This window comes from Copadichromis virginalis, linkage group LG18 (assembly GCF_057382275.1).
Source record: "Copadichromis virginalis isolate Kocher_CV1m ecotype Utaka linkage group LG18, C_Virginalis_male_GT1.1, whole genome shotgun sequence".
NCBI lineage: Eukaryota > Metazoa > Chordata > Actinopteri > Cichliformes > Cichlidae > Copadichromis > Copadichromis virginalis.
This window is the reverse complement of record NC_140635.1, coordinates 7,440,013-7,456,132: the sequence shown is the minus strand read 5'-3', so window position 1 is coordinate 7,456,132 and position 16,120 is coordinate 7,440,013. Positions and strand designations below refer to the sequence as shown.

The 16,120-nt window shown below is 40.5% G+C and overlaps 1 protein-coding gene across 7 annotated transcripts in view; it reads right to left on the bottom strand.

Annotated features, from left to right (window-relative positions):
* pard3ab (par-3 family cell polarity regulator alpha, b) overlaps positions 1–16,120 on the bottom strand; it is a 285,627-nt gene that overhangs the window by 116,676 nt on the left and 152,831 nt on the right. For 4 of the 7 annotated variants that reach the window (XM_085439578.1, XM_085439580.1, XM_085439581.1 and 1 more), the window contains 3 exons: positions 11,653–11,857; positions 9,980–10,131; positions 8,909–8,953 (listed from right to left, as the gene is read on the bottom strand). In XM_085439578.1, coding sequence (XP_085295704.1) covers positions 8,909–8,953; positions 9,980–10,131; positions 11,653–11,857 — 402 coding nt within the window. The remainder of the gene's footprint in view (positions 1–8,908; positions 8,954–9,979; positions 10,132–11,652; positions 11,858–16,120) is intronic. The other 3 variants (XM_085439579.1, XM_085439583.1, XM_085439582.1) reach the window with 1 other exon arrangement.

Genomic DNA, 16,120 nt, shown 5'->3' with positions numbered 1-16,120 from the left:
GGGATTTGTTCCAGCCAGCTTCACCATTCCCTCAAGGTGAACGCTTCTACAGCAGCATCCTCAGCGCACACACGTGTGTGTATGATGATGACGAGGAAATGCAGAGGCTGCAGGAACACCATACACAGACAGCTGATGTTACGTGTCTACTGTTAAGTCTCTTTTTCCACAATGTGTAATTAAAGGCTTAATTTCTTGTTAACGCCAACAAAAGACGGGCTTACTCCAAGGAAAAAACACAAAAAACTGTTTGTAGTCATGTGAGCTTTAGCTGAATAACAGTGTTTTAAATATGACACCCTGACAGTATAATAGGCTGATGTCATATTGTCATAAAAACATCATAAAACATGAACATTTTAGTATAGCTCTTGATCTTTTGGTAATAATTGGTTAATAATTCATTAGTCCAACTACTACTTTACTGAAGCGTGACTAAAACACCTGGTTTACCTGAAGATGAGCGGTCTCCTAAGGGACAATAAGCAATAACCTCTAACAACAATGCATCGTAATCAAACCTGGCATGCTCGTTTCACTAAGACGGGAGGCTTATCGATTGTGTGCGCAGCTTCTCCTGTGTGCACGTGCGACAACGCCACTGATCGAGTACAAATTTCATTACGAGATGTGGCTCTAAATGAAAATAACCATCAGCAAAATTGGAGAAACATGACAGTTTAATTAAACTAAGACTATTCAGACAGTGGTGCAGGTATAATTTTTGCTCCCATATGGCACCTTTCACAGGCTCAGTACATGTACGGTGAATAATAAATGTGGAAAAAAGATAAGGTGAGGAGGTTGGGAGGTAAATGAAATAGCCCCTAATCTCCTGGGTGGTGTCACTTCAGAGTGTATGAGGAGGCTGCAAAATACACAAATCCTAACAGAATAGCACGAGCTGTCACGGCACGGGAGGCTGAATGAAAACGATAGGCTACAAAAGAATAGCACAAAGTTTGGAGTAGTAGGAAGTGACATACAAATAAAAGCCAAAGACATGACGAAAATAGAGCAGTGAGACGAGTCAACATGTAACAGTAAGCAGAGCACTGAATCTGTACATTGTAGCATATGACCGGGCCTTCTTTCAAACATTCAAATATATGAATGAGATTACTTTCAACCTATTTTAGTCACATTAAGCTTCTGCAAAGATTTCGATTGTTATTTATAGGCAGAATGTTGCTGGCATTCTTTAAACAAAATCAATTTGGGCAAAATGTATTGTAATATATTAAAATGACCTGCCAGCGCTGTCGTATATTCACAAACGCCAAGTCTGGAAACAAGCAAAAAAATTTTGCCAGGCAGCTTACTCACATTGAGACTGACCCAAAAAAAAAAAAAAAAAAAAAAAAACCCAAAATAAAAAACTGTAGACAGAGAGGGGGGGGGGGGGGGGGGGGGGGGGGACAGAGCTGGAAAATTGAATACATGCAGAATGAACAAGCTTGTGGGTTAGCAGCCTCCCATTCATTCTCATCAGCCTGTCCTGTTCCCTTAACGTCTTACTGAGAGCCGGCCTGATAGGCTTTTCACGCTGTGCAGCCACATTATTTAAAGGCTTTGCCCAGTGCCATTCACAAAAGTCACACTTCAGCGGCAGTCTTCAAAAAAAGAAAGAATAGTTTACACTGAGTTGGAGATCTGACAAATGGCATTTAGTCACAAACATGAAAAAAAAACTTTTGCTTTATATAAGACTTGACTTTTAAGTAACTTGGTGAGGACATTTCGTCTTATTCAGTTAGTAACTCAAAAAGCATACAGGTCATACAGAGGACTGCTCACACGCTGGCAACCAGTGAGATTAAGATAATCGTTATATTTCCATTTATACTGTTGTAATTATATTGCCACACGAGCCCAGTTGGTGGCATAATGGTTGATTGAGGCAGCAGTCATGTCAGGTTTTTAGTTACCAGCGTTTTCTTTTGCAAGAGGTTTTTTTTGTCAGTGTTACAATATTGAGACAACAGTTTAGGCCCACACCCCACCAAAAACACTGACTCATGTTTCAAAAATAGCCCATAGTTCACTCTGGGAAACCTTTCCTACCTCCCAAAATTCATATAAATGAGCTTGAAGTGTGAACTTTACAGAGATCACGCAGGGGTCACTTTCTCACAGATTTAGACCTGCAAGAAATCTGGATGCAGTTTCAGAGACTGCCAACAGTCCAGTATTGTCCTCCGTCAATGGAGTGTCCTCGTCCAACATGTGGCAGTGGCCTGTGCCAACAAACATCTCAGTCAATCACAGCTTAGGAGAGGAGGGCCGCTGTATCCCCTCTCGGAGCTGTCAGAGTCTTTGGTTTCAGCAGGATGGTCGTGTTTTGACTTTGCTAAATGGACCATGGATCGCTTGTACTTAGTGGAGAGTTCAAATATTGGGAAAAGAAAAAAAAGTCGGTAAAGTGACACCAGAGGCCAACAAGCTAAAAATAAACACTGAGCACTTAAAGAAAAAAACAGGGTGAAATCTATTAGTCAAACCAATCGGGGAATGGAAAGGGAATCTGATTCCAGCCTCCGACCCTTTTGTCGGAGAGGCGGATGCTGTCCAAGATAAAGACAATGTTGGATAACACCTCCCACCCACTCCATGACATGTTGGTCAGTCACAGGAGCTCGTTCAGTGAGAGACTGAGATTACCGAAAAGCACCACTGAACGACACAGGAAATCATTCCTGCCTGTGGCCATCTCCCTGTACAACGCATCCACTTAACACACTGTTTGCTGCTACAACTACACATGTTTCTTTTCCAACTATTTATTTATAAGTGACTTATGTATGTATGTATGTATATATATGTATATATTGTACCATTCTTAGTTAGTGTATTGTCTGTCTTGTCTTAATGTTGGTTTAAAATGGAGCACTGTAACAAAAAATAATTTCCCCCAGGGATCAATAAAGTATTCTGATTCTGATTCTGATTCTGAAAAACACTTTATTTTTCATGAATTTCACACCAAATAACAATTAGATTATAGTCATTTCAGCACATTTAGTCTTTGAAATTAGACTCTCAAAATTTCAGTGAAAAGGAAAAAGATAAGCCAACGGTAATTAAACCGTAACCACATAACCAGTTTCATGGTAAACTGTTTTCAGATCCAAGGGATTTTTAAAAGAAGGGATACTATCGGTCACTACTAGCATTCTTCTGGAGTCATCTGAAGTCATTTGCCGAAACGAGCTTACATCTGGATTTGAACGTTTACATTTACACAGCATCCTTCTCTATGCTTCAAACAGCCTGTGTCTTGACTGTTTGTGGTCTCTGCTGCATTGGCTGTCATTTAGGAAGCGGAGACAGACAGTTGTGCGTACAAAGCATCTAACTCTGACATTAAAGCCCTCCTGCTTCAATCAACCAGTGTTTTAGCTTGACGTTGATGTTTCCCCCCAACCATAATCAAACAGTTATATGTGCGACTTAAAGAAACCTGTTATTAAACTATTAAGAATAATGTATTTTGTCATTTTAGGCATGAGAGCTTGATGGATTTTAAGATGTGATGCCAAGTTGTTACTTTTCTGGCTGTTATCAGATTATGCAACAAGTACAGTTGACTCATCTGTTGCCACCATTTGGCAGACACGGCTTATAAAATATGCAGCACTCCCATCCTCGCTAGGGCTGAACAATTATGGAAAATAATCTAATTGCGAATTTTTGCCCCAATATTGCGATTGCGATGCGATATGCGATTATTTTTTAAGGTCTTTGTCTTCTGTATTATTAAACAAAGACAAGCAATACATCATATAGTATGGCCAATACTATATTACATTAATTTTAAACTGTTCTTTCCTGGAAGACAGACCTCTGTTATGATGACATGAGGTGATGCATGAATTGATGACTGACATTTTTATTTAACTTCTTCAATCACAACAGTATATTTGAACATACACAATAGTTTATTTTTAGCTTACAAACATCTGAGCATAAAGTGCTGACAAGGAACCCTGGTGTAAACATTAAAATGAAAGTCAGTACAATGTGCAGATTGCAGAAATATACATAAAAAAATCAGTGGCTTTACCACACTCAGTTTTTCGACATCTGTGAACTACTAGACAGTCATTCAATTAAAAAAATAATATTAAATAAATAAAACTAATAAATAAAAAATACACACATCTTACTGATCTCTGCAGTCAGTAACATTACACATAAAGTGCAAACATAATAGCAATTGTATAAACACACACACAAACACGCCTTTAAAATTTAAAGGCGTGAAATTGGACGGTCTAGTTCTGATTAGCGTCACCGCTGTCTCGGTGGAGTTTAATAAACTCGGCCGTCTGCTTCTTGCTATCTAAAATATAACCAGACACCGGTGTAAATTCTCGACTGTCTCATACTTCTGTTTAATAAGTTTTCTGTTTGACGTTTAGTCAGCTGTGTGAAAACCAAGGAGGAACCCACCCGGGGGATTAATAAAGTTTTATTTTATCTAATCTAATAACTTTAATCTCAGCCAAACCGATTTACTCACGAACAAACAAAACACTGAAAAAAGCCCAACAATAACATTTTTAGGTTGTCTAAGTGACTTATATATTACGTTTAACCCGAGCAGCGAAACTCCGCGGTGATCTGAAAATGATGTGCCGGGAGTTGTGCCGTTCTCGGCCGCATCAGTAACCCTCGAGCTCCCCGCTAGCTGTCGAGCTGGTGGGTAGCAGACGCCTCTGAAAACGTCGAAGCACTTTTGCAAATATGCGATATCTTGATAAACCGAGCAGATATTTGATGTTTACACAACTACTTTCTCGCCTGAAAATATGTTAAAAGTTTATTTTGTGACCCAGAAAGATTAGTATGAGTAATTTTAAAACTTAGTAGCGGCCGCCATTGCTGGAAACTGGAGTTTGGCTGGGCCGCGCTATGAATTCTGGGATATGGTAGTAATTTGGACAGCCTTCGGCACGTCGCTGTGACGTAATCGGTCTACAAATGCGGCCTCAGGAGGATGCAGCCCATGAATTTGGACATGTCCAGAGTATAATCGCAGCCTTTGCGGTTAGAAAATTGCACTTGATCATGTCGCGATATTATCGCAAATGCGATATATCGTTCAGCCCTAATCCTCGCTGACTCAGGCCATCACAACATGATTAAAAGTTGGGAACAAAATCACTGTTACCCACATGCTGTTAAAAAAACAAGAGGTTGCATAAAAGAATGACAATGGTGGCCTCGGCATCAATCTGCATTTTTATTTGTTTTTCACACCTGCTGCGAGCTGCCCCAAAACATCTTATTTCTCAAAGTCTAAAGTCTCATCCCTCTCGCTCCTGCTCCGCACATCTTCCTTCCGTCCATGTCACCAATTTGAGAGGCAGACCCTTTTATTCAGTTGAAGCGACAGCGAAAATACACAAGACTTGACAGTGACTGATGACTCGCTGTCAGCTCACTGCCTTAACCAAGGACAGAGCGCTTTCTCTCTGCTCCCTCTACTGCCACGCGCTCACAAAATAATTAGCGCAACAGCGGCATTTGAGGCAAAACGGGAGAAAATCTAATCTGCAGTCACCCGACTGCTTTCACAACCGTGTTCAGCAGTGACCTTAAAGTGCAGCGAGGGCTACGGGTCTTCACTTTGCAAACTGACAAATTTGTCTTGCCAGCGATCGAGCCAAACACTAAACACGGGGAACACTACACAAATGCATAAAGACTCGAGCAGTGGGTAAACTTTAAAAACGAACCCTGCAAGCAAGCTGCATAATCTATGTTTGTAGATCAATGTTTAATTTAATGGCTGTCATTGTAGCTCCTGTGCAATTCCTGCCTTGTACCTGTTATGAATCGATCTCTCTGGTACAAAAAAAAAAAAAAAAAAAGAAAGAAAAAGGGTGTAGTTATAAAACCAACTCTAATCTGCAGTTAAATCGTTTGCAAGAAGGTTGAATAATGTGTTGCTAAATTAATCTGCGATCTGTTTTATAAAAGAAAAAGTAAAGGGGAAGATGATATGCAGGACTTGGATCAGTGGGGCCTAAGCTGGTTTCTAACAGAGTTGAGTAAACTTCTTTGTTGCTGGAGGACATTAACTTGAACTTTTGTTATAACAAATGAAGACAGTTCTTCTTTTTCCTCCAGTTTTGGAAAGCCTATTCCCCAGAAAGCACACATTACTATGTGAGTAACTTATATCTAAAAACCCATCTTGAGGACATTTATAAGATTAAACACAACTGCCTCATATGACGTATAAACCAAATACCGTATTTTACGCACTATAAGGCGCACTTAAAATCCTTTAATTTTCTCAAAAATCAACAGTGCGCTTTGTAATCCGGTGCGCCTTATGTATGGATTCTGGTTGTGCTTACAGACCTCCAACCGATTTTATGTGGTACATGGCGCTCAAACATCTGTCAAAAAACTCCATCCGCTTCAGGTCCCAAAGTCAAACGAACACTGCGGCATCACTGAGATTTAAAAACTGTCTAAATTCTTTCATCTTTAAAAAATTGATCAGCCTTGCTGCTTTACCAGATGTAACAATTAAGTTTAACATCCAGGCATCCATGAAAACAGAATTTATTCAATTTAACAGAGTTAGATGTTAGCGGGAAGTTACCTAAACATGATATACCATGTTCTGACTGAGAGATTTCTGAAAAAATTAAACGTACAGTTCTGCTATCACTTCAAACATAAATGAAGACAAAACTAAACAGCAGTGAATGCTAAACCGTGTGGCTCTCCAAATGACGTTGTTCCTCCCCGTTTTCTTAAAAAGGTATTTCCTACCATCGGACCACACATTCTGAACATTAATACTAGTCTTTTGTTTGGTCAAGTACCTAGGGAATTTAAGCATGCAGTCATACATCCTTTACTTAAGAAACCTGGCTTAGTCATATCAAATTTTAGACCCACCTCTAACCTTCCCTTTCGTAAGATTCTGGAAAGGATTGTTTATACTCAGTTGATGGATTACTTGAATGACTCTAAATTGTCAGAAATCTTTCAGTCCGGCTTTAAGCCATTTCACAGTACGGAGACAGCCCTCGTAAAAGTTATGAATGACATCCTGATAGCGACAGACTGTGGTAAATATGCGGTGCTGGTCTTGTTGGACATGACCGCTGCATTCGACACAGCGGCTCACGATTTGCTGATCTTTCGCTTACAGCACTGTGTGGGGATTTCTGGTTCGGCACTTTTGTGGTTAAAGTCCTCTCTTAAATAGGACCTTTTGTGTTAAGTTGGGGTCGGCTTCATCCTCTGTGGCCCCTCTGCTTTGGGGTGTGCCACAGGGATCTATTCTTGGGCCATTATTGTTTTCACTGTACCTTTTGCCTCTTGGCGTGATTTTCCGAAAACAAAGTGTCATTCCATCTATATGCAGATGACTGCCAGCTTTATTTACCTTTTAGTCATTCTGATAGTCTCCCAAGTCGACCTCTGCTTGACTGCCTTAGTGATGTCAAAGCATGGATGGCAAAAAACGTTTAAATTTTAATGATCGGAAGACAGAAGCGATTTTATTTGGCCCAAATCGTTTTTCTCACACTCAAGATGTTGATCTTGCAGCTTTGACTTCCCAACTAAAGAGTTCGATCACAAATCTCGGAGTAAAAACTGATTCTGCACTTACCTTTGATGACCACATAAACAGGGTGGTAAAATCAGCATCCTATCACCTCAGACGTTTAACGAAGGTTAAGTGCTTTCTTTCCAATTGTGACTTGGAAAGTGTTATTCATGTCTTTATTACTTCACGTTTAGATTATTGCAATTCTCTTTTAATATTGGTTGGGCAGGGCACTTTGTCACGCTTGCAACTAGTGCAATTTTTAGAAGGAAATTTGATCACATCACTCGATTTTGGCCTCTCTACACTGGCTTCCAATTGAATTTAGGATCCGTTTTAAAGTCCTTTTATTGGTTTTTAAATCTCTAAGGGGTCTGGCACTTGTTTATTTGTCTGACTTGTTGAAGCCCCATGTCCCCACTCGTTCCCTTCGGTCAGCTGAGCAGTTGCTGCTTTTGGTCCCAAAGTCACGGCTGAAAGTTAGAGGAGACCGAGTGTTCTCTGTTGCAGCGCCGAAGCTTTGGAATAACCTTCCTCTCCATAATAGACAGGCTACATCAGTGCCAGTTTTTAAGTCCTTATTAAAAACCTATTTTTACTCGCTGGCTTTTAACTCTGTGGGTAACTGACATGTTTTATTAATTTTATTGCCATGTCTGGTTTCTGCTATCTTATTACTATATTTATATTTGTATTGTACAGCACTTTGGTCTACCAGGTGTGTTTTTAAAGTGCTATATAAATAAATGATGATGATGATGATGTTGATGATGATGATTTGTTGGGTTACTGAAGTTGGACTAGCTGGTATATAGTGATGTGCTACATGATCGCTAGCAACGCAGCTATGTTAGCATAACATAAACACAGTGAAGCTGGAGGATGAACGCTAAGAGGGTCCCGGCTGGTTAGGGAAAAATGCAGTCCCACGGCAGGATGTTTGAAACGGACTAAACTTCAGTCAGGAGAACAAATTGAGATAATCCATCCACAATATGAGGTTAGTCATTAATATACTGCAACAATATGGGAATAGAGCAGCTGCCAGAGAATTCAACATTAATGAATCAATGGTACAGAAGTGGAGGAAGCAAGAAGAATGAGCTGATTAAAGTTTGACTTATCTGACTGTTTTGTTTAACTTAATGCGCCTTATGTGTGAAAACAGACCCGTTCATCGACAGTGCGCCTTATAATGGTCTGAAAAATACGGTATCACCTGTACCCTTCAGTACCACACTTCTGAGATGCAGCTCAAGAATGAAAATATGATGAAGATGTTCTTGTTTTTTGGCTTTTAAATCAACCTTTCAGTGCACCGTTCCTTACCTGTGTAGGTCTCAGGATGAGGTGTGAGGTTAATCTCGTCGGCTACTGTTAAAGGAAGGGGGGGAAAGAGAGAAGGGATACAAACATTTGGGGTTCAGTTAGTGCTCACGACATTCCACATGCAACATACAGGTAGCGCTGCAAACATCAGAACGAGCCTCATCTCAATTAGGATCGGAAGCCATGCGAGACCAGGGGGGTGGGGTCGGTGTGGGGGGAGATGGGAAATGAAAAGAGGGTTTGAGGATAGCAATCAGACTTGTTGTGATATCAACATGGCACACAGCAGCAATCTGGTCGGGAAGATTAGATATGATTATAGAGAGTGCGAGCAGAGAGACTGGTGCAGCCAAAGCAATCAGCGACTGTTCGAAGCCATTTCAAGGTGAATCAACACAGTGAAGTTCTTGACTTTGGCGAGAGATGCAGAGTGTGTTTTCAAACCAAGAGGCAAAGGGGGTGGAATACATTTAAATACGAGGTACATGTGTGAAACGCGAGGAGCATGCAAAGATATGCACTCAAGGTTAAATGAAATCCAGTTAAACTAGTTAACTAGGTTTACTGAACTGATAAAAATTACTTTTAAACACTGACTTCACCAAAAAGTTTCATAAGCCATATGCAACTTTTTCTTCACCAACAAACAAAGCATGGGTATAGCACTCATGTTGTATATGCCTTTACTATTAATTTGTTCACATTTTCTTTTAGAATTAACAATAGTGGGTCCTCGTGGATTATTTGCTTTTACTTTATGTATCAATGGGCATTAAACTGGTTATTTCTAAACTTTAGGACGTCTAAACACAATTACTTTATAAGCATAACCTGGATTTTAATGTGAATGGGATTAAAAAGCTTTCATCGGGATATTCTGAGTCAAAGATGATTGATGCAACACGCCGACTATGTTTTAAAAAGTATTAGCACTATATGAATATGAAAGAGGAGGGTGTACAAACGACTTTAGTCTATATGAAAGGCATTATTGTAGCATCTGGAAAACCCTTGAATTCTTAAGTCGAAGTTGAGTGATGGAGAGAAGCAGAAAGTTTTTAAACACTCTACCTAAATCCATGCTCTTGGACTTGCGTGTCTTGATGATTTCAAGTTGAGAGGCGTCTCCAAATTGCTTGGTGCGCTTCTCTGACATGCTCTGGCGTCCAAAACCTTCCCTCTGGAAAGCACCATCTGGATGATTTTCATCTGGAGCCGCAGAGCTGGATGGAGAGTGCGACAGGTTAAGATGAGCTGGACCTGATCTCACACACGGAAAACCTCACAGACAAATATGTGTTCAAAATCATTTCAATGGATTTAATTACTCCAAAAACAGGAATGTTTTGAAATAGTTGTCATAATTTTTTTTATATAAAAGGAATGTAAAATGAAAGTAAACACATTCTACAAGCAGAAAAGAAAGAAAGAAAAGTGGGAAGAAGAAAGCTGAACATGGTATAAGTTAAGAAGGATTCAAAGAAGCTGTCCTCTTTGAACTCGAGGCCTTCAAACATGAACATGAAGGGCATCGGGGAGGGACGGGGCAAAAATCAAGAAGAAGGTATGGGAGCTGAGCAACTGGAAATAGTGGAATATAGATTGGGGCAATGAGAGAAACAGGGTTGGTGAAGACAGCACGACGGTGAGAACTAAAATAAAAACAGCAGAACTGAGAGGGCAGAAAGGCTGACAGCAGGAGACAAGGAGTTATCTGGATGGAAGAAAGCAAAAGAGGAGATAAAGGCAGCAGTAGAATGGAAGAAAAACTTAACAGACAAAAACAGACAGAGAAAAATATCTGTTAATCTTTCTCACACTGACACACTCAAGATGTCCTTATCATCACTGTGGCAGAAAAGGACATCAGACAGAGGATAGTAGGGGGAAAAAGAAAAGTAGCTGCTCCAGGAAACGCTGCTTACAATCAAAGAGCAATCAGCTGGAAAAAACAAACAATCTGCACACCGATAATCCACAACACTGAAACACCTGACAGACAAAACACTGATTATCACCTCACAAAAGGGTGAGATATACTGTACTAGACAGCAAGTGAACAGTTAGTGCTTGAAGTTGAGCCAACAGGGAAATGAGCAATCATAAGGATTTAAGGGACTCTGACAAAGGTCAGACTCGACAACTGGGCCCAACAGAAGTGGTCCAAGGAGCCGCACATGTGACAGTGTTTTGGTTAGCAAAGACTGGCTTGTGTAGTCTGATGCTACAGAAGAGCTACTCCAGAATAAACTGCTGAAAAAGTTCATGCTGAATAAGACAGGAAGGTCTCAGTACAGTGCAGCCCTTCGAATGGCAAATCATTAAATAAGTAATGGCAGCAATCTGTTAGAACAATAATGTTTTCTGTTGCTCTTGTCAGACACAAGTTGCATCGGGGTGCACTGTGGGAAAAGGCCAGCTACTGAGGCAACATGATGCTCTGGGCTATAATGTAAAATTTTAAGGAACAGCTTCCAGAACGAGTGTTCAGAGCATCGAACGAACAGGAACCATCTCACAGTTTACAGAGCTTAAAGAGCCCGCTGCTAACATCTAGTGCCTGATACCGCATGACTGCGAGGTCTCAAGTAGCTGTAAAAACAAACAACCTGTTGCATATGAAGTTTTTCTCCAAGAAACCTTATTTTCAGATATTATATGCCGTTTTGTTAGATTTAGGCACAGTAGCTCTGTGGAAAACGTGTTAAACTGTACGCTAACCAGAAACAACAGTTTCCGCCTACCTGTGATTCTGATTGGGCAGCTCTTTGGTCCACGGTGGAGTCACATCAGCTGCGAAGCCGACATCAGCTGCGAAGCCGACATCATCGTGCGAGCTCGAGGACGACTGGTCGGAAAGGTGGGGTGGAAGAAGTGGCGGCCGGTCATCTTCTATGATCACAGTGTCGTCCTGCGGCATGTTGACGGTCGGTGAGAGCTGATAGTTTCCTGCAAGGGACAAAAATATACTTTTCATTATTCTTATGTTTTCATCGCTGTGTTTATGTGTTTTGGTCCTTCAGATCCAAAGTTTTCTGTGTTCCCAACTTCACAAAGAAGACTTGTATATCTCCACTCTGACAAAGACATAAATATACATGTAGAAAAAATGAAAAGGTTAAAGCCAAGTTGTTATGTTAGTCCTTGAGACTCAGAGCAACAGCAGCATTTCTCAAGTCAATAATAAGAGAGAAAAGGACGGAGAATCAACACGCCAGAACACAAAGTCTTACAGCTCGGTGTGACAGAGTAAAGCAATCTAACAAAATCAGTTAGTTTACATTTATACCGCTTCTTTCTGACTGGTTTCATTTCTCATGACTTTCACTAATGAAGAACAATATGTTTTATTGACACGACTCAAATTAGAGTCTTGCTTCTTCTTACAGTTCAGTAAGATGTATGAGACAAGTGCACATCTCAACAAATGAATTGGTACTCAGCCGCCGTCTACTGTACAAACCACACAGCATCCCCGTCAGTGTGCTTGAGCGTAAATCAGGAGTTATTTCCAGAGAGAACATTTGAGCCACACTTCCTAATCAGTCAGTGCTGCAGCGATTTATCAATATGGAGAACCTGAGAGTTGAGAAGACACTATGTCTCATCAGCGATTTTATTTTATTGGAATAATCCCTACATAGAAAACAGCATCCGCGATTTATATTGGCGCCAAGGTGAAAATCATGAAAACTGAAAAAAGGAGCACGCTGACTGGAGAAACCCTCAGGAATTCATTTATTTGTGACAGAAGACAACTACTGTATTAAGCGTGAGACTGCAGTCACAGTTTAATTGGAAAGGGACAACAAAATACAATGAAACACGGGTAACTTTTGAAACCACAGAACATATTTTGAAGTTTAAAAACGGTGAGTGAAACGGCTTCTGGCTAATCAGCTTATACCAAGAGGAGTCTGGCAGCAGGCACAATGGTGCTCTTATGTCAAAACACTATGATTAATTCAAGCTGTGCCCTCACAAATAAAGATTAAAAAAAGTCTGTGTTGAAGCAGAAAAAAAAAAATTAAATAGTCTCCTTTCTCCGCCTCTGAAAAGCACAGCTTAAAAACTCTCATTGATATGCAGCACATGACTTTGTCTTTAATCTGTATTTTGAAACTGGCATCAAAAAGGGTATCTTCAATGCTTCATAAAAGCCTTGTGTACTGAGCTTAGGGAGGAGTTTGTTTGTCAGAGACCAGGAGGTCTAAGCCAGGCCTGCTGTTTGCTTCTCTTAACCAGGCACCAAGGGGACCGCAGGGCCGCAGCATGTCATTTCATCCAGCTAGCATGGGTGAATGACCTGATGTAAATGAGCTGAAAGGAGAAAACAAAGGAGCGATGAGGAGGTTTGAGTGTGTTAGGGTATGCAAATTTGTGTGTAGAGGTCAATTAAAATGTTGTCGGTCAATGTTCAAAGTGACATCTTATTTATGTGAACTGACTGATGCACAACGTACTTTTTAATCCCATTTTGGAAACATAATAAGGCAGTAAAGCTTGCGCCACACAAAACCCTATTTAGAGTGTTATTTTAAAGGAATAATATGACTTACAGTGATGTTTGTGCTGCAGTTTTGGTGATTGAAATTCTAGCACTTCAGCAGTTATCTGTAAGTGATGTATGGGAAGCTGCTTGTAAATCAAGGTTAGCAGCAGGAACTGATTACTTTGCCCTCCACCTTCTAAATATGGTTCTGGTTTCAAAATTGAGAGCTCAGAAGCCAATGATGAAATAGTTAATATTTACAGCCTCCTTGTGCTTGGTAGTGACTAAAAAAGTAGTGGGAGAAAAAAGACAATAAGAAATGCAGAAATAAGAAATAAATGCACACATTTCTAGGAATATATATAGATGTATATATAGATGTGTAGATATAGATATATAGATGTGTACAAGCATGAATTCTCTCACACTCAGTGTGAATGTGCTGTGCTGGATCTGCAGAAGTGTGCAAAGTGCACGGCCTTAACCTTCCCTGAACAACTACAACTGTTCTAGTGGTTTTAGTGTGTGTCTTTGCCCTCCTTTCAGCCCCGCCTCCTGCTGTGCATGTTTGTTATTCACTGTGAATCTGGGAGTCCGGGCGGGTCCTCCAGCACAGCATGGCCACTTCTTTCTCTCAGACCACAGCCACACACATTTTACACAAGCGTCCGCACACATGTACATTCACAGAACCACTTAATCCCATTTCCCTAAGCAGTCCAATGCGCAACACTGAGAATCCCATCAATGTCACAGTTTGAATCACTGCAGTACAATCAACTGGCAGCTACTGAGTAGGAAACCAATGAATCTGTCAACTCAGTTGCTCGGTATAAGGACGGGGAAAAAAAAGCTTCTTTGTTTTAGTTCCAGCACCCGAGGGCAGCCGACAGCCAGCGACAATGGCTGTGCCATGTGGACGCAGCACACACCCAACATCACCTGAGAATCGAACCAATAAACACAAATTATTGTTCCCAACGGCTGTAATAATTTTAGACAGCGCTGCAGTGGAACAATAGGCAGCATTTCATTGGTGAGTCTCCAGTATTATTAGATGCTTTTTGTATACAACTGCTGAATACTTGAAGGAAAAAAGGGGGACATGGAACTGGCAAGAGGGAAGGAGGGGGTACAAAAGACTTTCTGAATGAAACTGGAAGTAGCAGGAGGGGAGGATAACATGAGGTGAAAGCCATGCGGAGCATTCCCCCCCTCCCTCCTTTTAATTTTGTCTTGTCTCAATGTATTTGCATAATTAGCAAAGAGGTTATTGCCAGGGGTGCTGGGCCTTGAAAGCTATTGGCCTGAAGGAATAATTAAGCTGCTCTCTTATCCCTGGCATCTTCAGCAAGCGATCTAAGAGTGCATGTGGTCCAAAATTCAAGCTGATATGTTCGAAACCAAGTTCTCCTCTAAGAAAGCTTAATGCATGATTTATGTTTAGCTGCACCCTCACAACGCAAGAACAGGCTTATTCCAAGGAACTGTGAAAGACCCCTCCAGCACTCAAACACACACACAATTGTATTTATCTTAAGAAGGTTTGCTGAGCATGCAAAGCTCTACTTTGTGTTCACATGCGTTCCCATCTGGGACCTGCTTCTAGTCTCTTCCTGACAGCTCCTGACTAGCAGCAATGGAGCAGCTCATAGCCGTGCATCTGTTTTTCCAGACCCTTCCACTGTATTCACATCAGTCATAACACAGCTGCCTATGTTGGCGAATCACCACATTTATGTTAATTCACAGGGAATTGACTCAAGTACAAAGGGTGACAAGTTAGCTCGTGCAATCATCAGGAGTTACTACAACTTAAAGTTGCAAATCCTGCAGCTGGTCCATCAATACAAACGTAAGCACGGGCCAGAGCACTCGTCCAACTCCCAGACATGCACTTTAAAAGTGGTGGTTGACCCAAATTACACAGAAAGACGCCACGATTGTTACCCTATGTTGTAGTGGTGTGAAACCATGTCCAAAGTTTGGGTTTTTCCGCCCATGTTTGGACATATTCTTGGAGGTGTCTTCTTTCACTCAAATACGGTGTCAAAAAGCTCTAAAATATCTTTCTATAAGACAAATATTAGATTCCACCAGCGCTACTTTCATTAAAGAAACTGTTCCAATCCAAACAAGAAGGGTTCTATAGAACCAACCTTCTAAAGTCAAGTCATGATCAAAAACTTGACATTTACTGCAGCAAACCTGGTCTGAGGGCCAAAACAGTCATTTTATAGGTAGACATAAATAAAGGGAAGAATTCGATGTGGAATGAATGTTAGAAAAAGTTTTAATAGCTTTAAGAACGGGGATGAAAGATCAATTGTTTGGGAGAAAAGTTCTGATGTTTATGATGGGTTTGGCCGGACTATCGGCCCTCCATCCAATGTTTATTTATAATTGCCAGCAAAGCCTCTATAATTCTCACCCTAGAAAGAAGGAGAAGAAAGATGCAGATGACACAAAAAATGTTCAGCTAATGATTTTTGCAAAACTCACTTTAAGCAGGTGGGTAATTTGCACTGCAGTTTTTACTTTACAGATTACTGTCGGGTGATTTTCACAGGATTAAGATCAACAATCATAATTATTACAGTTTATTACATGTATATACATACTAACCTCATGTGAAGAGGAATAAAATTCAAACTGAGTCCCAGTTTGACTGGTCCCCATCAAATCTTATTTTTATAAAAATGTAGTTATAGACAACACAA